The sequence below is a fragment of the Myotis nattereri genome (assembly GCF_964212035.1).
Source record: "Myotis nattereri genome assembly, chromosome: 1".
NCBI classification, from domain to species: domain Eukaryota; kingdom Metazoa; phylum Chordata; class Mammalia; order Chiroptera; family Vespertilionidae; genus Myotis; species Myotis nattereri.
Genome location: NC_138075.1, coordinates 162,924,505 through 162,948,508, shown reverse-complemented (window position 1 = coordinate 162,948,508; position 24,004 = coordinate 162,924,505). Strand labels below are relative to the sequence as shown.

At 42.5% G+C, this 24,004-nt stretch overlaps 1 protein-coding gene across 1 annotated transcript in view; it reads left to right on the top strand.

The window, feature by feature from the left end:
• Positions 1-500: 500 nt before the first annotated feature.
• The window catches only part of DAPP1 (dual adaptor of phosphotyrosine and 3-phosphoinositides 1), a 47,744-nt gene continuing 24,240 nt past the window's right edge, over positions 501-24,004 (top strand). The window contains exons 1-3 of the mRNA XM_081098244.1: positions 501-618; positions 16,774-16,896; positions 19,656-19,789. Coding sequence (XP_080954370.1) covers positions 518-618; positions 16,774-16,896; positions 19,656-19,789 — 358 coding nt within the window. The 5' untranslated portion in view covers positions 501-517. The remainder of the gene's footprint in view (positions 619-16,773; positions 16,897-19,655; positions 19,790-24,004) is intronic.

Below are 24,004 nucleotides of genomic sequence, written 5' to 3'. Positions count from 1 at the left end.
TTAGTGATTTGACTCTGATCTGTTTACCCACGCTAATGATGTTCCTGAAATAGAAGCTTCCTCCGTGTTCTGTGTGTTCATGTGTGAGGCCGAAGGTGGGGTGTGAATGAGTGCATGCCCCGCCCTCTGCAAAGCAGAGGCTGACGCACTGGGGAGACGCTGCTGCGGTCCGGCCTCAGGAGAGGAGTTTGAATTCATGGTGCAGTCCCGGTTGGGGTGCTGTCATGTTTATTTCCTTTGACAGACACTGCAGGTTGCGTGATCAGTGTGGGTGTCCTCAGAGGTGGGAGCTACGTTTGCATGCTTCCTGACTGACAGAACACTCCCGCCGGTGCCCGGGGGCCAGGGTGGCGAGTGTCGGTGGGAGGAGTAAGCAAGTTTCACTTCCTTGCCAGTGGAGACTCACAGCTGGCTTCTCTCAAGGAGGAGGAGTGTGAGGAGCAGCAGAACTCATTTCTCTGCCTCTTCCCTCACAGCACCTGCCAGGGGCTGCGCGGACCAGACGTGAGGAGCGTGAATGGGCAGAGCAGAGTCTCTAGAAGGCAAGATGAGCGCCCAGGATCCTGCAGATCTGTGGAGCACGTCCGATGGAGAAGCTGAGCTGCTGCAGGACTTGGGGTAAGAGAGCAGATCCGCTTTTCAAAGCGCGTCGTGGGTGAACATTGACTGTCCGCTCCCACCCTAATGCCCCCTTGGATGGAGGGTGATCTTTAGCACTCTGCCACCCACTCTTCTATCCCCTCCGCGTTTTACTCATGTGTCTGTTAGGTGTCTTTCCGCTTGGGGCCAATGACATTGTAAAAGCACATATTATTTTTCCCTGATGTGAAAGCAGGTAGATGCGGAAAATGAGACAAAAGTTAAATGCTGGGCATTCTTGGAGAGCAGGGATAGCGCTGGGATGTGTGAGTTGGTGTTGCTTGGTTTCCTTGCGATTGATCTGGCTTATAAATAAATGTGCTGTTAAAACTGTTGCGCTCTAAGCTGTTGCGGGTAAGATAAACTGAAAGCTTACACTCCTACTGTACAGGAGAGGGACTTTTTCAAGAGAAAGGAGGAAGTGTCTACAGCGATGTCCGCATGTCTTTCTTTCTCCTGACACTGCATTTGTGAGCTCTTGTCTGTAGGCTTATCTGCAGGGGCAACTGTGAGCCTTTTAAATACTAGCAACTCAGAAAGAGGATACAATTTCTGCCTTAAAAAGGTAGTGAGTTCCAATGGGTGGAGCCGTCATAGTCCTGTCTTTAAGAAGGGACCAGATGAGACAGCTCATCAGGATATTTAATTAGAGAAACAAACATGACCCAGAGAGGAATAGGGGATTTCCTAGAGACACTGCGCCTTTACCCTAAAGTACCGGGAAGAGTCTCGTGAGGCTGGTTTCCACACCTGTGCTTCATGAGAGGCGCGACCTGCACCTTATGTCTGAACAAACAGCTCAAGTCTTCACAGCAAGCCAATGACATAGGAACTGTTATCATCTCCATCTTACAAAGGAAGAAAATGAGCACCGAAGGGTTGAATAACTTGCCTCTATCACACATCAATTAAATGGCGAAGCTGGGATTCCAGCTTTGCAAAGTCAATGTTCTTAACAGGAAACACTGAAGCAGGGTTCGAATCTGTCTGCATGAAGAAAGCAGGGATTGTGTCTTTGGTGCTGCACGGTTGTAAAAGATCTCAGCAGGTCCTGTCTGTAGATTTTAAATTTGAGGCCTCAGAATTGAACTCTAACTTCAGAAGGGAAATCAGGTATACTAGCTAAAGTTTTCTATAAAGTAAACGCCTATCCTTGGGAATTCAGAGTTCCAAGACATCACTAGCCTTCTAGGTTTCCTCAAAGAGAAAAGGTAAAGTGCCCTTGAGCACACAAAATGGGTGTCATAAGTGCAGACACTGAAGGTGGATGCCTGGGCTCTCACTTGTAGCCTTATTAAATTATTAAACTACTAGAGGCCCAGTGCATGAAACTCGTGCATGGGTAGGATCCCTAGGCTTGGCTGGCGATCAGGGCCGATCTGTAGGGCAACCAGCGGGGCGATCAGGGGGCTCCAGCTAGCACCTGCCTTGGCTGGCCTGGGGCCTGAGGGCTGGGGGCAGCTCCTGCATTGTGTGTCTGCCCCCTGGTGGTCAGTGCATGTCATGGCGACCGGTCATTCCACTGGTCAGTCTGCCATTCAGTCAATTTGCATATCAGGCTATTATTATATAAGATAATTCTTTAGTGCATGCTTCCTTGTCTATATTCCCAGCCCACAATCAGTAGGAAGCCCCAAAGAGAAGAGACCCAAAGGAGATATTCAACTCTGGTCCTTTAATTCAATAATCCCTGAGCTTAGACTCTGTGTTTGAGTTCGTTGGCACTCACTTAGATGACAAGGTGAGCTAGCTGATGTCCCTTCTCCCCACCATAATGCCCATGGCAACTACATAGGAAACCCACAAGGAAACAGATCTGTATCTTCCCTCCATGTGCAAAGAATACATGTTCAATACAACCTAGAAACAACCCCAAATAGGCATTTATGTCCAGACTTCTCTATTTCAGAACGCCTGGGAATTTATTAAGCATTTGAGGGTGGTTTCTGTAACAACAGGCAAGCAACAATTATCTGGGGAAATTGCTCTATAGTTGTGGTTCTCAACCTTGGCTGCACACTGGAATCACCCAAGAAGTTTTTAAAATTTCTGCTCAGACCACAGACCAAACAAAAGACATCAACATATTAGGAGTTAACTTTTTCTTATTAAACTTTCCAAGTGATTCCAGAGTGAGACAAGGTTGGGAATCACTGTGTAGAATATCAACCCATCAGAAGTGCTGAGGAAATGTGGCTTTATTTCTCATTTATTGGGTATGTAACTGGATCTTTTTTTTTTATTGATTTTTTACAGAGAGGAAGGGAGAGGGATAGAGAGTTAGAAACATCGATGAGAGAGAAACATCGACCAGCTGCCTCCTGCACACCCCCTACTGGGGATGTGCCTGCAACCAAGGTACATGCCCTTGATCAGAATTGAACCTGGGACCCTCCAGTCCGCAGGCCGATCGATGCTCAATCCACTGAGCCAAACCGGTTAGGGCCCTGTAACTGGATCTTGTCACCATCTATACATATTGACATTTTGTTTGTTGATTGGGAGCAATTTGTTGAACAATTTTATTGAGGCATATTTTAGAGATTATAAAACTCACTCATTTCAAATGTAGACAACTCAACTATTTTTATTTATTTTTTATTTTTTTATTTTTATTTTTTTAAAAATATATTTTATTGATTTTTTACAGAGAGGAAGGGAGAGGGATAGAGAGCTAGAAACATTGATGAGAGAGAAGCATCGATCAGCTGCCATCTGCACACCTCCCACTGGGTATGTGCCTGCAACCAAGGTACATGCCCTTGACCGGAATCGAACCCGGGGCCCCTCGGTCCGCAGGCCGATGCTCTATCCACTGAGCCAAACCGGTTAGGGCCAACTCAACAATTTTTATTTATTTTATTTTAATTATTTATTTATTTATTTTTTAAATATATTTTATTGATTTTTTACAGAGAGGAAGGGAGAGAGATAGAGAGCCAGAAACATCGATGAGAGAGAAACATCGATCAGCTGCCTCCTGCACATCTCCTACTGGGGATGTGCCCGCAACCCAGGTACATGCCCTTAACCGGAATCGAACCTGGGACCTTTCAGTCCGCAGGCCGACGCTCTATCCACTGAGCCAAACCGGTTTCGGCTTTTATTGATTTTAAAGAGAATACAACCATCACCACAAGTCAGTTTTAGAACAGGTTCATCTCCCTGGTGGGACCTCTGAGGAGCATGGCTGATTTAAAGGGACTCAGTGGTGCGCTGACAAACCACATAGACAAGGGGTAGTACTGATTTCTGGAGTCTGCCTATTTCCCTGATATAAATACTCCTACCTCGAACCATGTCAAGCCACCAAGGATTTAACAACCAGCTTGCAAAACTGCTGAACATTTACTATTTGACTTGAGCCAGTACTTGCCCCTCCAGGACATCACTGATATACCTTTTCTAGGTAATAACATCTGAGAAGACTTGAAAATGACTCGTTGCCTCTGGCAGAATTCTGAATATAAATGAAGCTTTGTTCCCCAACCATTAAGTCACTGGTTAGGTATGACCTGTACCAAAATTTCTGGTTAATTTAGATTTTTTTGAAGCTCCATAAAAACAAAAATGATTTAATGTACTTGAAAGATAAAAATAGTTTTAATGGCTTCATTTTAAAAGTATTTTAATAGGTTGTTTGATTAGATAGCTAGATTTTTACACTTGGATTTTTGATAGCTACAGACAGATAACTTGTCAGACACATTCCCTCAGGTGTTGATTAAATTAAAGAGATAGCAGATGTCTTTGTCTTTTGGTCCCTAGTTTTCTTCAGGCTATAGAATATGTAAACTCTGCAAATTAAACCCTGACCTGCAGCCAACCCCTCACCTGCCTGTCTAGGACACACATGACTTGCTCAGAGCACAGTCTTATTCCTTCTGAAGTACTTCTGTAACTCAGATGGATTTCTGTTTCTCATTTATAGAAATCCATAAATGAAAAACATTTATTTTCTTTCATCTTGAAGGTATCAATGTGTCCAGCAGCAAGAAAAAACAAAAGTATCTGCAACTGTTGCTCAGGTTCACTGACACCTTGGCGGATGGGGTTGGGGGAGGGTGGGTAGCAGTAAGGGGCAAGGGGGTGGAGAATGGCCCAAGAGAAGCAAGAGGTGAGCTGGGAACAGTCGGGCTGTTTGCTACTTTCAAAAATAAAGCCATGGGGGAATGAAACAAGTGATGAATAGCAGAGACAGCACCCAAATAACGAACCAGTGTGGGATTGTTCGTCAGTTAATACCTTAAAATTCCAGAAAGTCTCTGACTATAACAAAGTTTCCTATAAGATAATGGAGAAATAATATAGTTGTATAGTTTATAAAGGGGTCACTACAGACACAAAAGGGATACTGAGAAATGCAAATAATTTAGGATATTTTTAAATTACATATTCAGATTATTTGAATATGTCTGACAAATACAATAACTATTTGTATTGTATTTGAGAAATACAATAACTATCCTCTTTTCTATATACTTTCCCAAATACTTTTCTTTATAAGGAAGTGTCAGTGTCTAGCTGTGTTGGCCCGTGTCAAGAAACTAGACTCTAACTGCTGGATATTTAAGTAAACAAATGGGAACATCTCTCATTTCTCTCCCCCTAACCTTCACATAAAAGAGAAGTTTAGAATAGATCAGGGTGATCCCTGATCAGCGAACGATTTTTTGTAAAGAGCCAGGTCATAACTATTTTAGGCTTCGCGGGCCTGTGATCTCCGCCAAAATGTTTCACATCTGCCCTTGTGGTGGGAGAACAGCCAGAGACAACAGGAACAATGACCATGATGGTGCTCAAACGAAATGTTGTTATTGGACACTGAAATTTGAATTTTATATAATTTTTATGAGTCACAAAATATTTTTTCTCCCTCCCCTCCCGCACCACTTAAACACATAAGCTAATGGCTTTCAGGCCACACAACAACATGTGCTCTGGCAGGAGCTGGCCCTCAGGCGATGGTTTGCTCTCCCAAGAAGTAGCTGATAACCCCAAGGAGTTCTAGTGATGAAGCGGACATTTGGCACACACCAGCGCTGGTCTCTGCTGGGTATTGGTATGCCACCTTTGCACGCAGAGGCTCAGTAGCAGAGGAATCAGCTGCCTGACATCTAGCGAATCTGGGTGCCGAATCCGAGCCGGGATTCTCTCTTGTGGCGATAGTCATTCTTCACTGACCCCTACTCTGCTTGCACTGTGCCATTCTCATCCACGATGTCCTTTAGCCTCCACAATTACACGTTCAATGTGTATAATTATGCCCATTTCATAGATGCAGAGGGTGACTTCAGTTTAGTTCCGTGAACTGTCCAGGTTACCGACCTCAGAGTGATGCAGCTGAGTGACACACCTAGGAGAGGACCCCAAAGCTGATGCTCTTTCCACTGATCCAAGAAGGTATATGTTCTGATCATGGCAGTTAGTAATCACTGGATGCTCATATATGCCAGGCACTGTTTTAAGCCCTTGGCATGTAGCACTTATGAAAGTCACACACCACTGTAGATAGATACTATTAAACATGTCATTCCCATTTACAAATGAGGAACGTGAAGGACAGACCTTTGATAACGTGCCCAAGTTTTTGCATGCTCAAAAGCTTCAAATTCGTTTTTGCTCCAGAGTCCATGCGCCTGTCCACTAATGAAACTTCCTAATTTCCATCAAACTTCTTTCTTATTATATTAGCACGATATATTAGTGCTAGCATGAACTAAAAGAAATACAAAAGTTCTGTGATCACTACAACCAACAAATTGTACTACTAAAAGACATTATTCTCTCACATTATTCACGTAATACACACACATGCACAAGACAAAACCAGGTTATTATCCTAATTAACAAAAAACTTTATTGAATTTTGTGTAGATTTCATAGGGGCGAGGGCGCTAGGCAAATTGATAAGGCTAAGAAAAGTCTAGAAAAGTAAAAGCTTTAAAGGAATCTGATGACAGATCTGTGATAGCAATTAGAGCAATAACGCTTGTTCCTCTTCTGTGCACAATTCTGTAATCTTGGAGTCTGAAAACGGAAGGTGCGTCTCTTGGGGCGGTAGGAGAATATGTAACTGGTGTGCAGTTTGCTCTCTCTTTGACTCAAGCAAATTTCCTCTTCATTTGTTGTGTTTTCTGTTCCTCTATGGGTGGTGGTGACTTCCTTCGCCTTACATGTGGACATCTGTTCACACAGGTTCTTCACGTTGAGTGGGGTCACTTTGTTTCATTCATTCACTTTCCCATTCATTCAGGGATCCATCTGTTGTTGATGACATATGCAGTGCTGGTGAGGGATACTGAAAAAAAGGCTGTTTGTGGCGGAGTTTATAGTACAGAGAACAGAGAATGCACAGGCCTGTGCAGTTAGAGAATGCAAGGTAGAGTGGCTTGAGGGCGGTACCAGTGTCTGCATAAAGCGTATGTTATATAGCAAGGCGCAAGGGGATCATGGGACCTGGAGAAGACGCCCTTGGGACTGATAAGATTTTGTTGTCAGTTGAAGTCAGAAAACAATGAAATAGAGGGAGGTAGCTAATAAAACAAAGAATCTGGAATCTTTCTGCATCCCCCAACATTTGGGGCTCTTTCCTCTAGTCCAGCGGTTCTCAACCTGTGGGTCGCGACCCCTTTGGGGGTCGAACGACCCTTTCACAGGGGTCTCCTAAGACCATGGGAAAACACATATATAACTACATATTGTTTTTGTGATTAATCACTATGCTTTAATTATGTTCAATTTGTAACAGTGAAAATACATCCTGCATATCAGATATTTACATTACGATTCATAACAGTAGCAACATTACAGTTATGAAGTAGCAACGAATATAATTTTATGGTTGGTGGTCACCACAACATGAGGAACTGTGTAAAAGGGTCACGGCATTAGGAAGGCTGAGAACCACTGCTCTAGTCATAGCTTCCCAAAAGAGGCCCACTCTGTCTCCTGTACCAGCCCAAAATTGTCAAAGGCAATGCCGCCCCAAAACAATGGCCCTGAAGCAACCTTTTATGGGGGACAGGCTGCCAGAGTGCCCAGAGTAAGTGCAGAGTCAAGCTTGATTTTACTCAGACATGAGGCCTACTAAGAGATCCTCTGGTTTTGGATTTCTGTGCAGCCCTGCTAGTGCTCCTCAAGTTCTTATCCACAGATATTTTTTCTAGTCAGTCATCGAGCTTTGGGTCCCATTCCAAGTCAAACAAACATTCCCTGGCCTTTTGGTCTTGTAGCCGTGCCTGCACCGTGCAGGCCAACCTGGGGACTGGACAGATGGGCCTCTGTTAGAATGCGATGCCATTTGCCACCCCTCCCTCAGTCTCTCCCAGTCTCTGACAACCCTGGGTGTTGATCCACCTCTGCATTGGACTCTTTATGAGTCTCTGTCCTTCTCCTCTTTGGCTTCTGCCTTTGTCTCTTGAATACTGTTTGGGTCCTATTTGTGTTCCTAAATCACTGTCCTGTATGCTTCTGGCTCTTTGTGTGAGCTGGTGTGCCTTTCTTTCTGTCTCCAAGTTTTGGTCTCTAGCTTTCTATCTCTGTAGCTCTTAACTTGTGTGTCTTTGAGTCTTTGTGCCACGCTGTGTCTCTGAATCTCTGAGTTTCTGTCTTTCTCTCTATCTCTGTGTTCCCATCTTTCAGAACTTCTTACCTCATTCCTCGGATTCCTTCAAGAACAGGTTTATCTGGGTCTCCAACTCCCACAGAATTATCTTCCTCCTTTGAATCCTGTCTCTCTTTAGGTGAGCCCGAACAAAACAACAACAAAAAAAACGTGGGGCCCACCTTTACTTCATTGTTTGACCAGACACTCACATAATTCTGCCTGTCACCAGATCAGGCATGCTTCTCAAAGCCGGGGCAGCTGGCCTCACCATTTAGCTCTGCTATTAGCACATGCAGATTTAAAATGGCAACATGGAAAACCACAGACAATCTGGTTTCATCACAGAAACCTCCTTCCTGGAAAGACTATGGCAAGTCCTTCTTTCAGCCTCTCCTGTGATTACACTATGCCTATCTGAGGCCTCATTAGAACTTTCCAACTCCTGTGCAAAGCCTTTGCTTAGTTCTCTGCACTCGGACAGAGCCCACCTCTATGGTCAACGGAAAGATAAGCCCACATTTGTGATTATGGCAGTTAATGCTCATCAATGGACCAGACTGTCTTTTCGTACATATGTCACAGTTTGCCGATAATGTAAATTGCCGCATGGATAGCTCCTGAACTAAATAAGACATTTCCTTATCCTAAACCATGATTTCTGATGGTAGAAAGGGCCAAATGCTTTATCTTTCACAAAATCAAAGAACCTAGTACCAACTCCATAAACAAATGAACATGAAGGAAATCAGCGACTAAGCAATCCTATGGAATGACTCAAGGTTTAAGGACAGACTGACTCAAGTTAGGATTGCTTAGAGTGGGATTACCTAGCAGAGTCATTTTAGAGAACAATCTCCACCTTGTTCAGAAGGGCTCTGAGGCCAAGTATAGGCTTAGCGAGAAAGTAGACAGATCGGTGAGCTTTATCTATGGCCTTAGAAAGGGGGAGTGGCATCATATGCTAGGAGTTTGTTCTCATAGTTTGAGCAGTGCTTCTCAACCTGTGGGTCGCGACCCCTTTGGCAGTCGACCCTTTCACAGGGGTCGCCTAAGACCATCCTGCATATCAGATATTTACATTATGATTCATAACAGTAGCAACATTACAGTTATGAAGTAGCAACGAAAATAATTTTATGGTTGGGTCACAACATGAGGAACTGTATTTAAAGGGCCAGAAGGTTGAGAACCACTGGTCTAGAGAGTTGAGAAAGTGTGTCAGGGTCATTGAAAAGTGAAAGCAATTTTGAAAGTGAAGAAAAGGAGGAAATTTTGAGTGCTTTTGTTGGCTGTTCAATTCCAGGCCATTTTAGCTGCTTTTACACAATTGGGTTGAACCCATTGCTTTGGGTTGAAATGTTTGTCCTTACGTTTCAAAATGTATGTCTCATTACAATTCTAATGGGACAGAATCTAGGTTCTCTATTACTTCTCTTTGCCTGGAAGGAGGAAAATATGTCATTAAATATATGAATAATCTGTAGACAGGGGTCACTAAGAAATTTTCTCATGAATAAGTATGTAATCTAAGTGGATATGTGGCTCATGTTTTAAAGGGAAAGATCACTTTCTGTGCCCATCATTTTGCTAGCTTCATTTTTGCCTGACCCTTCCACGGAGGCCCTCAGTTTCAACTGGCTCCAACTCATGATCTTCCTCCTCCGGGAAGCTTTCCCTGATCCTCCCAACCTCCTGTGAAGTGCCCTTCTGTGCCATTTACTGTCCATTTCACTGAGATGGCGGCTATTCGCGGATTTGCCGATAGCACCGGCCTGCAAATCCTCCGCTTCCCTCCCCATTGCCACTGGAAAGCCACTTAGCACCTTGCCCTCTTTCCTCCTCCTCAGATGCCACACACACCATGAAGTCAAACCATCAAGGTTACTGGAATGAATTGAAGTGTTTAGGACCAAGAGTCCTTTACCTCTTCGATTTTCAAAGTCTAAACTGCATACCAATCACATGAGGCTGTTGATAAATACAGGTTATACCTCAGCAGGTGTAGGGGGCCTGAGAATGTGAGTTTCTAACAAGACCTCAGGGCAGAGGAGCAAGGCTTCCCATTGCCACCTATAAGTATCTTAAGGTCAGTTTAGTGGGTCATGGTCAGTATTTGTTCAAAGAAATGCAAGAGGAAAGAACAGTGAATAGCATCTAGAATAGTCATGTTTCCTATAACATTTTTGGCTTTCTGTGTGTGTTTATAATGTATATCTGTATGTGTGTTTATACATATGGAGAGAGAGAAATACAAAATGTATTTATATCACAGGCCAATTCAAAAAGTTGAATGCAAAATGCGATATAAGCTTCTATCAGTAAATTAAGACAGTAAAACCCACGGGGATAAGAATCCATGAAGGTTCCACTATGCTGGGGCGACTTCCCAGAAGGTTCCAGCAGGAAGGGGCACTGAGGGAGAAGAGGCTGAATTTGGGAGCCAGTTTTCTGGATCAAGCTGTCCTTTTTCTCTGTGGTTGAGCTTATTTCCTGTACCTCGCTGAGAGGCAGCTATGAAAATTCTGTAGTGGGTGGGTGTTTCCTAATTTGTGACTGTATCTCGGAAGGGATAATACCACCGTTTCCTTCAGGGTCAACTGCTGGTTTTGATCATCTCAAAAACCCAGTACAAATATTCCTTTGAAGCTTCATGAGTCTCTGCTCTGTTGCCTCTATCAGCTCTGAGACACAGTAATGGCAACACGTGGGCCGTGGGGCGGGGGCGGGGGGTGGAATATAACATTGCTTTGAATGTATTGTTACAAATCCTTGCTCTTTTTTTTTTTTTTTTTTCCTCCAGGGAAAATGAAACAAACAAACAAAAAATGTTTTAAGTGTTAGGAAAATGAACCTTATTCCAAACTCTTCCCAGCACCTAGCACAATGTCTGATATAGTCAGAATATGTTGTATAATTAGCAATACTTACATCTTATTTTCTCCTGCAAAAGTTAGAGAATCATATAAAACATGTATAAAAGAAGACTGTTCTAACGCATGAAAATAGAGAGGGTCTTCTTACGAGGCATTATGTCAGTCACCTTGACAGATGAGAGAGAACCGAGGTTGCTACGTGAGTGGGGTCACGTGCTCGTAAGGCTGGAGACAAAGGCACCTTCTCCCCACAGTTCTCACTGGCACTGCATGGATGTTCTGGGTCTAAGTTAGAGGCTTATTAGCATTCCTTTTCACTTGGCATTTCCCAATAGTAAAAAGGTTTCTTCTTGCCCTTAATTCTAAAGACATCACCCTTCAAATGCGGGAGGGGGGGGGCGGGGGGCAGGGGGAGGTGCTAATGGAGTAGCAGAGGAAAATGACTTACATGTGAGATGTAATCAACAGTAGGTTCAGTGTGAATCAGCAGTGTGATGCAACTGTCCAGAAAGTAGTGCAATCTTGGGTTTCCTTCAGGTGTACCGGCTGCTAGAATAAGGGGGACCTGTGAGGCTTTGTTTTGCAAGTCAGACTTTAGCGTCAGACCTTAGCGTTAAGTTGATTATAAGAATTTGCAAAATAGCCAAAGGAGATAAGGTTTCTGGGTGATAAGGTCCCTGGGTGCTAAAGGGATGGAAGGACTGTCATAAAAGGAGAAGTTGAAGATGATGGAAAGGGAAGAGAATACATTCTAAATGCTTTTAACTATTTGTTTATTTTATTTTTTTTAAGTTTAAGTCTAACACCAAAAAACAGCTTTTGGACCATCTGTTGAAATCAGGAAACTAGCAATTCAATGTAGGCAAGAGTCTCCTGGCATCAATTATGGAAGCATGGAATGAGCTTACCTATAAAATAGTGAGTTCCCCGTCATTATCAGCAGAATGACTGGGAATGATTGGTCATATGATACACTCCACCAGGGGGCAGATGCTCAATGCAGGAGCTGCCCCCTGGTTGTCAGTGCGCTCCCACATGGGGGAGCTCTGCTCAGCCACAAGCCAGGCTGACGGCTGCCAGCACAGTGGTGGTGGTGGGAACCTCTCCCGCCTTCTCAGCAGCACTAAGGATGTCCAACTGCAGCTTAGGCCTGCTCCCCGCTGGCAAGTGGATATCCCTCGAGGGCTCCCGGGTTGCCAGAGGGATGTCTGACTGCCAGCTTAGACCCGATCCCCCCAGGGAGCAGGCCTAAGCCAGCAGGTGGACATCCCCCAAGGGGTCCCAGACTGCGAGAGGGTACAAGCCGGGCTGAGGGACCCCCCCCCCCCCGAGTGCACAAATTATTGTGCACCAGGCCCCTAGTTAGAAAATAACATTGTGTCCTTCAAGGCCTACTTCCATGTTGACTCACTTAGGGAGTGGTCTTCATTGGGTGCTTCACTCTCTAGTATAAAGTTTGCAAAGTATTTGTCTTGTGCTCCTGACTTGATTAATGGTTTCTTGAAGCCCAGCCAAAGGCTTTCCCATTTTTGTCCTTTGGACCTGCCCAGCACAATGCCTTGCACAATGCCTTGCACAGGTTTGAAGCTTAATAAATAAAGATTTTGATAGAAGGTAGAGAAGGTTGATTGTGAGAAAACTACCAATGTCATTCTACTATATTTTCAATTTTTAGTTCTTCATAGACACAAATGGGCATATTTCTACAAAAGATACGTAATATTATTTGTTTTTATAGTTACTTCCCTGGAAGATATGCTCATCCTAAGTTTCTGGGGGGGAAATGTTTAACTCAATTAAAAGAGGAAGTTTGGGCACTTATGAAAGAGCTATTTGGGGAATGAGGATCCTCACTGCCCCACAGACATCAGAAAGTGTATGTAGGTGACTGTCTGGCAGGCCCAGGACTCCATAAAATCCAAGAGACGTCAAGATTGACTCAACAAGCTGTCACCGAAATGTTCACTGTGATTCTTCTTGCTTTATACTCTGTATTTTTATATATTTATGATAAATAATTATTATTTAAAAGATTAGAATAAAAAAATTCTTAGCAAAATTGCCATCAAGCTCTAATTATCGAAGAATTCTGTAAATGTTTTAAACACAGACTTCAGATCTCATTGACAAGCATCTAAAGGAATGTTCAAATCTTTAGTTTTAGAATTTTGTTGATCAAAATTTGTTGCTTCAAATATGTAATCTACTGACTTGAACTAAATCTTATTCTGAAATGTTCATTCAAAATTTAATTATTAGCAAAAGGTATTTAAGAACTTAGAACCTTGTAGAGATTAGAGTTTTGACTGTAGCCAAACCTGAAGTATTTTTATAGCTTCACTTTTAATTCTTCCCGTTGTCTTTTTTTAAATTAAAGTATAATTGACATACAACATTATATTAGTTTTAGGTTCCAATTGTCCTTTGAAAGCGCTTTGTAGTGAGAAGATTTGAACCTGTCAGTGAGTCAGTTGAATGAATGAGGCTGCTTTGTGGGTAATAATTCAATAGGTTTTCTTATAAAATGTTTTTCCTTGCAATTCCTTTAAGCTGGCAAATACATTTCTAGTACAGGATAGAGGCATCTCTGCCCCAGCGAGGAAATGTGCTAAAGAAACACACATTAGGAAATGCAGATTTAGAAAATAGCTTGGAGACCTGTGTAGAAACTTCCTTACACGGACAGTCTTACGTTTTGCTTTTCTTATAAGGTTAACATTTCGGGCCATGGGATGTTACAATGGATGCCAGCGTGGCTCACGACAGCAGGCTCCCTCACACCCAAAATCAGGCTCTTCCTTGAAAGTCTTGTACTCCATGCATGCTTCCCTAATAGCACTTCATTGACTGATATTGACATGATTCGTGTAATTGCCTGTGTCCCCTTCCTCTCCCCTGCCCTGGACTGTGGGTCCCTTTGCAGGAGCAGCTGTCCCTAGTACCTAGCTTTCTGTTGTCTGAAATAAATTGAAAGATAAAAATCATATTTGAGCAGTAAGAAAATTACAGCACAGAGGATGCATCCCAAGTTGTGGCTCTGTGGATCTCAATGGCTTCATGCTAACAACTATATGTACTAAGTTTTGCTGTTTGCCAGGCCTGTTTTGACCATTTCGTGTGTGTTAATGTGAGCAGTACTCACAAATGACCCATGAGGTATGACTATTGGTTTTTTTTAATCTTCAGCCAAGGAGTGAGGATATTTTTTCCAATGATTTTAGAGAGAGTAGAAGAGAAGAATGGAGAGAGAGAGAGAGAAAGAGAGAGAAATATTGATGCACGTGCCCCCACTGGAGATGGGGACAGACCTGCAACCCAGGTAGGTGCCTTTGACCAGGAATCAAACTCGCAATCATCCTGTGTACAGGCTGAGGTTCCAACCACTGAGCCCACACCAGCCAGGGAACGAGGTATGACTATTATTAATCCTATTTTAGAGGTGAGAAACTGAGGTTCAGATTAATTATGTAACTTGTACAGCTAGTAAGAGTTATCACCTGCTCCAGAGGCTACATCTTAATCACCAGTCTGGACTGCCTCCACCATGTCATTAAGGCAATAAGAGCAAGGTGCAGAAGAGTGTGCCTAGAATGCTCTATTTCCATGGAGTTAAGAGAGAGGACATATTTAAATGCCTCTCGATTAACAATTTTCCACCTTTTTATCTCATGACACACATAAACTAATTACTAAAATTCTGTGTCACACCAAAAAGTAAATTTGCTGATCTGACAAAAAATGGGTATAGCCCTAGTTGGTTTGGCTCAGTGGACAGAGCGTCGGCCTGCAGACTGAAAGGTCCCAGGTTTGATTCCAGTAAGGGCACATGCTCGGGGTGCAGGCTCAATTTCCAGTAGGGGGCATCCAGGAAGCAGCCAATCAATGATTCTCTCTCATCTTGATGTTTCTATCTCTCTCTCTCCCTTCCTCTCTGAAATCAATCAAAATACATATATTTTTTAAATGGGTATAATTTTAATTGACTTACAAAATAATAATAATTATTATTATTTGTTCCAAGTGACTTTTGAAAAAATCAGGTGCCTATACTTGTATATAAGGATTTCTGGTACCAAGAATTAACCAATCAGCCTAGCCACTGTGGCTCAGTGGTTGAGCGTCAACCTATGAACCAGGAGGTCATGGGTTAATTAATGGTCAGGGCACATGCCCAGTCTGTGGGCTCAATCAGGAGCATACAAGAGGCAGCTGATCAATGATTCTCTCTCATCATTGATGTTTCTATCTCTCCCTTTTCCTTCCTCTCTGAAATCAATAAAAATAAAAAGAATTAGCCAATCAGAAGCAACCTTATTATGCAACATGACCAATAATATGCAACTCTATTATATGACCTATATTTATTATATGACCTATATACTTATGGTTTAAGACAGGGCATTCACACCAGATGCCTATTGTGTCGGCTGTTGTCATTTTTTTACTTGATAATCTAAAAGAAAAGAGGCCAGTGCCCCTGACTAAATAGTCAGGTATTGCATGTTTTAAAAATTCTGGTGGCACACTGAATGAAAATAGCCGCTCTAGATACATAGGAAATCTTTTAGGAGAAAACACAGGAAAATGGTTAGCATAGGTGTCCTCTGGGTAAAGGACCAGGGACACTGAGAATTAAGGGTAAGAAAAAAAGCTTTATTTTCACTGTCTTCTTTTGAAAAGTATTTGGAAGTTTTTTCTTCTACCATGGACATATGTTACCTTTTCTAAAACGACTTTTATTTTTAACGCATAGATCAATTTGAATCTCTTTGGGACTTTCCCAGCTCTTCAGATCTTTGTCAGTTAGAAACAATATTAGATGGGGCTTGCATCTTGCATAAAACATCTGAAATCCTTGTACTCGACTTCATTTCACTCATGACAATGGCCTCTGTATAAAAGCCCGGTGGTTTTCCACACTGCAAAGGTGGTACCACACTTACAGGAGGGCCTGAGAGCGAAAACAAATGAAAGAGCGGAAATTGGCCAAAGCCTACTCGTACTGTTATTTTTGATTTGGACTTTCAAAATATTTCCTGTTTACAAAGTAATTTTGTATGTTTGTCTGCCACTACCATGACAAAGTACCACCAAATGTGCGGCTTAAACAGAAGAAATGTATTGTCTCACAGTTCTGGAGGCTAGAAGCCCGAAATCAAGGTGTCCTTGGGGTTGGTTCCCGCTGAGGGCTGTGAGGGAAGGCTGTTCCAACCCTCCCTCTTAGACTTGTAGATGGTCATCTTCACAGTCACATGGCACTCTCACTATTTGCAAGTCTGTCTCCAAATGTCCCGTTTGTATGAGCGGACACCGGTCATACTGATTAGGACCCATGCCAATGATCTCACAACTTGCTAAATACCTTATTTCCAAATAAGGTCACATTCTCCGGTTTGGGGGTTAGGTCTTGAACATATGAATTTTCAGAATACAATTGAACCCCTAACCCTTTGCTAGGAGCCAACCCTCTCTGCTCCCCCCTTTAGCCACACCCAGGAATTTCCCTGTCCTGGTGTTCCGGCTGAGAGCTTAGTCTCCTGGCTACCTCTGCGGGGAATATTGCTGAGGTAATCATCCTCGAGAGGAAAAGCCAGTGAGAGGAGAGTCACCTTGCGGTTTGCCCTGAGTGAAAGCACTTTCTCTCCTTCCTAGGTGGTACCACGGCAACCTCACACGCCACGCAGCCGAGGCCCTTCTCCTCTCAAATGGATGTGACGGTAGCTACCTCCTGAGGGACAGCAATGAGAGGACCGGGCTGTACTCTCTCTCCGTGAGGTATGATGCTCAATAACTCTCTGAATTCAGCATGGTCCCATCTCTTACTGACAGGGCCATTGGCTTGATCATCACACTCAAACAGCCAGATAGCAACATCCTCTCGGTTCTTGGTAGACCAGCCCATCCAAGGATTCCCAGCTCTGAGTGGTGAGACTGTTAAAACACACCGTGGCTCCTCCCACTGGCAGGTAAAAAATGGCAGAGCCGAAGGAGACTTTCCTCGAACCACTGGTGGTGCGTGAGGTCCGAAAGGTTGACAACCGAAACCGTTTGCTTGACGGATAAAGAAGCAGAAAGCTGAAGTGGTCAACTATCCTATACCCAATAAACCAACGATACAAACAGCACCGGGATCCAGATCCCTGAATGCTGGCCTAGTGTCCTTCGAATATTTTTTACTTCCTGGAAAATCAGAGTGATTTGCCACTTTCATAATCGCTGACCTTCTTTCTCAGGTCCCATTTCCCCTGGATGTCAACTAAATTAACCTAGTCCCTGCCAGGTACACTCACCACAGTGATGGCCCAGTCCTCCCAGGGCCTCTCTCCTCGCCCCTTTCTCCTGGATGGCCTCCCTAGCAGAGAAGTTGACCTTGCCAAGAGATATAAGCCAGGGGAATCGCTGGTTCTTTGGCAGTGTCTGCCACCTAGCCTTCTCGTGGCAGGTCGCAAGTCTTCGTGGGCTCACGGGCACTTGCCCCTGGCTTAGACCGGCCTGTGAGGTCTCCATGAAACTGCCTTGGCCGCCTACTCAATAATCTCAAACTGTTACTATTTTATTACTGTTCTTTTGATGCCACCAAATACCTTCATGTTGCAGTCCCTCATGTTGATCACTGGTCCCTCACAATAAGATTTTCTCTTTTCTTTCCGGCTCCACGAGGTGCAGGCCTCCTTGGTCACTAACTCAGTAGCAACATCTATACTCCTTTCTCTCTGAATCCTCCTTCCTACCCAGCTCAGCAACTTTTGCTCTAAAGAAACAAAAACCCATCAGCAGAGGTGACAGGAGCTATAGGCCAGCTCAGGAAAATAAAAAAATATTTAAGAACATCTGTGCCTACCATCTTTGACAAGTATTATAGAAGATTCAAGGAACTTGCTCTTAGGAATTGTAGCTTCATATTAACAATAAGACATTTCCAAATACCTCACTGCAAAATAGAGTGTGGTAAATGACATGAAAGAAAGCAAAATAAGTGCTTGGATTGTTGAGAAGAGAAAAAGCAAGTAACGCAAGCTGGACAGGTCTTGCAATACTTGACGAAGTCGGTGGCATTTGAATGGACACTTGATCAGAAACAAAGGAGAAGAAGTTGCAGGTGGAGGGAACTGTCTGAGCTAAACTCCTAGGAGAATTACATGTCTCAGGGTGTGGTCCCCAGACCAGTAGTATCACCTAAGAATGTGGTAGGACTGCAAATTCTCAGACCCCACCCTGGATCTACTGAATCAAGGCCCAGAAATCAGGGTTTTAACCAGGCCTCCAGATGATTCTAACTTCTTTCTTTTTTTTAATTGACTTCAGAGAGAAAGGAAGAGGGAAGGAGAGATAGAAACATCAATGATGAGACACAATCTTCGATTGGCTGCCTCCTGCATGCCTTCCATTGGGGATCATGCCCGCAACCCAGGCATGTGCCCAAACCGGAAATTGAATCGTGACCTCCTGGTTCATAGGTCGATGCTCAACCACTGAGTTACACCAGCTGGGCTGATTCTGTTTTCTGAAGCATGTGAAAGTCAGGGCATGCCCTGCACAGAGAAGAGAAGAATAGTGGGATTCAAATATATATACTATATGTAATTTATAATTTATTTAATGCTCTGCCACATTCCAAAAATGAGATGGAAAATGACAATGTAGGGAATTTTATATTTTAGTCAGTAGGCAATGGAACAGGCATGGAAGGAAAAGGGCTGGCCTTACATAACTAATTAAGTGACAGAAGCAGAATTCAGACCAACTCCCAAACAAGTAAGGGAGGAGGGCTGAGGACAGAGAAGATATGACCTGCCATGTCCATCATCTCTCTTCCCTGCTCTTATTAAATTCCTGCTCCTTAAGGAGGTTAATGTTCAAGGACTCTTTCCACAAGTTACAGAATGCATAGGGAGAATTGTCTCTTATCTTCCACTAGAGTGAAAAATTCACAAGAGTACACTCTGCCAAAAGAAACTATGTCAATGATTATGTCATAATTCTCAGTTTTTAAGGGGATTGAATGTTGATATGAAATACCTAAGGTTACTATTTTTCTTCAAAACTGATACTCATCCTATATAATAAAAGGGTAACATGCAAATTGACCCTAACAGGGGAATGACCAGTCGCTATAATGGGAACTGACCACCAGGGGGCAGACACTTAAAGCAGGAGCTGCCCCCTGGCAGTCAGTGCACTCCCACAGGGGGAGCTCCGCTCAGCCACAAGCCAGGCTGATGGCTGCAAGCACAGTGGCGGTGGCAGGAGCCTCCCCTGCCTCCTTGGCAGCACTAAGGATATCTGACTGATGGCTAAGCCATCAGTCGGACCTCCCCGAGGGCTCCCAGGCTGCCAGAGGGATGCCTGGTTGCCAGCTTAGGTCCAATCCCCCTGGGTGTGAGCCTAAGCTGGCAAGTGGGCATCCCCTGAGAGATCCCAGACTGTGAGAGGCACAGGTCAGTTTGAGGGACTCCCCACCCCAGTGCACGAATTTTCATGCACCAGGCCTCTAGTTTGTTATAATAATGTAAACATTTGTTTTTCCTTTTCAGAGCCAAAGACTCTGTCAAACACTTTCATGTTGAATATACCGGATTTTCATTTAAATTTGGCTTTAATGAATTCTCATCTTTGAAGGATTTTGTCAAGCATTTTGCAAATCAGCCTTTGATTGGAAGCGAGACAGGTAAGCTCTGAACACATAGATCCTTGACCTATGAGCCATTGTTTTGGGCAGAGGAGGAACAGGTGGATTTCAATTAAATACTTGTCAATTCTATTGAATTATGTGGGTATAACAGGCAATTGGATTTATTTAGAAAGTTTTTCCCAATTACTGTGCCATATCCTACATTAATAAATTATATACATAAATTTATATTTATGTGTATCTCAGTATTATCTTTAGGAGAAAACAATGTGCTTTCTGAAAACAATAATTTTTGTTGGAATATTATTTAAAGGATTGATTAAAAGTACACAATTTCTTTAAAATGACCTAGTCACTTTATAATAGTATATACAATAAACAAAGAAAGAGCAAAAATAAGAATAACTTTTTGATGCCTCACAATTTTTAGGTCGGGTAGTTTGCATATTGGGGAGACCCATAACAGATAAGTTTGAGCCTTCTTAAAAACATAATTTGTATTTAAATTTCCAGAAAGATCACTGAATATTGAAAATATTGACTAAAAATTGCTGTCCTGAGAAATTCCTTCATTTCATCATAAAATTCTGTTTGTCTTGTCTTGGTTTCTCTTAAGTTTTTAAATTGGACTTACATATGGCTAAAACATTTTAAATTTGTCTATTTGAGTTGTTAGAGTCAAAGCAGAATATGAAAGTTAAAAAGCAAACAAATACACTATCTTAGTATTTGAATTATCAAAGTTTTTTTGTCCATACTTTTTAAATAAATGATCATCCCTATATTTGTGATATAGAGTCACAATTTTATATGTCCTAAATGGTAATTCTCAGTTAATCAAAAGTTGGCAATTCCAAGAACGTATGGATGGCACAGAGGAACTCACAACTTGATAGCACAACTGGTTACCGTGAACTTGTACATAATGTTTTCTTGGTAAACATGGCCAGGGGGCTTTTTGTTAACTTCAGTGTGGTGGGAAGAGATGCCATCATTGTCTTTTCCTTTTCTGCTATTTCTGTGGTCTGGATAGATCCTGGTATGAATCATGCAATGTGAAGTAGAGATGAAAAGCACAGCGGAAACCACAAAATATTTGCCTTACTTTATACTGACCATACAAGGCCTATAATAGAATATCCCAAACTATAAAATTGAAGCTATAATTATTTTTATGGTGGAAATTCCCCCTATCAGCCCTGAAAATTACTTCACCATTTAACCAGAAGTAGTTCTCATAACCAAATGGTAGGTAGGGATGTATTTATTTCCGTTGCTACTTTGGCCTTGGCAAGCATTTCAATTTCTCAAATCCCTTCACTTGTGACTTATTTCCTACTTGTGTCCAACCCTACACTTAGTATTATTCAATTCTTGGTCACTGGCAATAGAGAGGATATTTCTGAAGCCAAAAACATTGTCAACTTCTATCTTTGTCCTTCTCCATGTCCCCCAGATCCTGATATAGTGCATGGCACTTTGAGTGAACAAATGCATGGATGACTATGAAGAGAAACTCTTTGTAGCCTTCAAAACCATTATAATTATTACCTTCCAGCATTCTCTTCTTTCTCCAAAGTCAGCTCCTTTCTTCTAAACTCTCCTCCTAGAATCTATTTTCAACCCCTTTAATCATTCTCTGTACTCTTTCCTGGACTTTCTTGAAGTTAGGGAAAAGTTACCCATTCTGCCTACCAACAGATTTCAAAACAATTTAAGATGAAAGTGAATCAGAGCTTTTTGGTTGAACCTTTCTAGCACTGATCCAATCACCAGGCAAGAGGCTCACCTGAGATTGACAGTGAATTTGGGACAATGCTAAAAACCCCGTAAATACATTTATCCAGCTAAAGGAGGCTCATGATTAATGCATTAGGGATTGTAAGAATTTGTAATCCTGACTCCTACAGTAGTTTTCTCCAAAGCTAAAGCTTGCTATATTATTATTATCATTATTTTATAGTACTATCATTATTTTATTGACGGTAATAAAATTCAGGAAACTAAGTTTTAATACCCTCCACTGAATCTCCTCTGTTCTATTCATTATCCAATAGAGAATTTGTTGCTACTGAAATACCCAAGTCCAGTCCTTCCCATTCTGAGGCTATCTTGGGTATTTCAGAACCCCTGCTACAGAACCTGGTGCTGATGAGTATGCACATGACTCACTGGCTTCTAGCCCTTGAGTTAGATTCTGCTAACTTAAGAAATATCCCTCTTATCTGTCCCAGCCAGATGAAAACAAAGCCACTGAGGCTGGGAACAAGGGGCAAAACCCATGACAAATAAGTGTTCCAATTTTGCCCGTCTGGGAGTAATAGGCTTCAGGAAACTAGATAATGTGCTGAAGTCATGATGACTCAAGGACAGGTCTCAGAAGCTGCAGAGTAGGCTCTGTGACCTATGAAGAATGGTGAATGGAAATTTGGATGCCACCTTCTAAAAACAGGTGTCTTCTTGTTCATTTAAGAGTTGGCTTCTGGCCCTGGCTGGTGTGGCTCAGTTTGTTGGAGCATCACCCTGTACACCAAAAGGTGGTGGGTTCGATTCCCAGTCAGGGCACATGCAGGAGGGAACCGATCAATGTTTCTCATATCGATGTTTCTCTTTCTCTTTCTGTCTACCTTCCTCTCTCAAAAAATCAATTAAAAAAGAAAGAAAGAATTGGCTTCTTCAGCATGGTAATGGATTTATGGCAGGCTCTTCCACTGTGGGCCTTTCATAGTGTTCCCATGCCAGAATAAACTGTGGCCTCAAACCATTGCCCAGCCTTCTTATCTGTGGGCTGTGAGCACTGAAGGAGGTTGTACAGTGTTTTGTTTTGTTTTGTTTTGAAATTGGCTTCTGGTGTTGGCTCCCTATGATCAGAGATCAGGAGGTCTCCAGACTGATTCCTTGTGTACCATTAGATGAAGTGCAAATTCTTCTTAAAGTTTTAGTTAGATAAAATATCACCAGGGGAAGCATTTGCCCGCCCAATGGATGAAGCCCTGTCAGGGTTCTCACCTCCAGGTCCTCGGAATGGGAAGGACTAGACTTGGGTATTTCAGGCTTCTCCTCTCAGCCCAGGCCCCATTCAGACCAGACTCACCCTGCAGGGCCTGGAGAGTGAGTTTATCTAAGAGAGACTGTCTCACACTCATCCACTGGCAGGGATGGCACCACCTCTGAGGATAACAGAGAAGACCTGCAAATAGCCAACAACCATACACCTTTGCCTTACATTTACATTTAATGTCTTCAGTTGAGTAAAACCCAGAACACTTGGTTCTGGATTATAAAAACATATTTGTGGTCAAGATAGGTAAACATATTAATTTAAAGGGATGAATACTATTTTAAGATATATTTCTTTTCATTCTATTCCTATTCCCTACGCTTGAAACTCGAAGAATTTCTGGTTCCTTCTCTGGAGAATGAAGATTCCCTAAACAAGATCTAACTTTCCTGACAATTCTAAGATTCTCTTAGCATAATTTCCCCTTTCCCTTGCTATAATCTGCATTTAATCTCTCTAATCTCCAGTAATGTTTCTGTTCACTCTAATTTCTCATTACTAATACCCATAAGCACTCTTAAGCTATTTCCAGTTTTCAAAATCCAATCATTTCCCAAGTATATCATAGAGATAAGTAAGTACCCTCTTGCTTTACTTTTCTAAATGACCCTTTTATCTTCTCACATATTGTATATTTCACTTTATTTTTTAAAATATATTTTATTGATTTTCTACAGAGAGGAAGGGAGAGGGATAGAGAGCTAGAAACATAGATCAGCTGCCTCCTGCACACCTCCTACTGGGGATGTGCCCGCAACCAAGGTACATGCCCTTGACTGGAATTGAACCTGGGACCTTGCAGTCCGCAGACCGGCGCTCTATCCACTGAGCCAAACCGGTTAAGGCTTATATTTCACTTTAAAAAAATCTTTGTACTAGTATGTAAACTCTATGAGAAGAGAGATTTTAGTCAGTTTTATTCCCCTGGTATGTCCCAACGCATAAAAGAATCAATGATAACAATTATCCACAACATTTCATGTTGGGTATCGCCTTACCAATGCCTGTATTCAGTTTGCATGGCAACCCACAGCTAGCGGACTCCTGACAGTTAACGTTTACTTCCAACGTTTATACAAAGCATAATTTGAATGATGTTTTGTGTTGCATGTATGCTCAATAATGATTAAATTCAGAATTTGCCTTTCATTTTTAATATTAACATGTTATATAAAACCGTCTCTTTATAT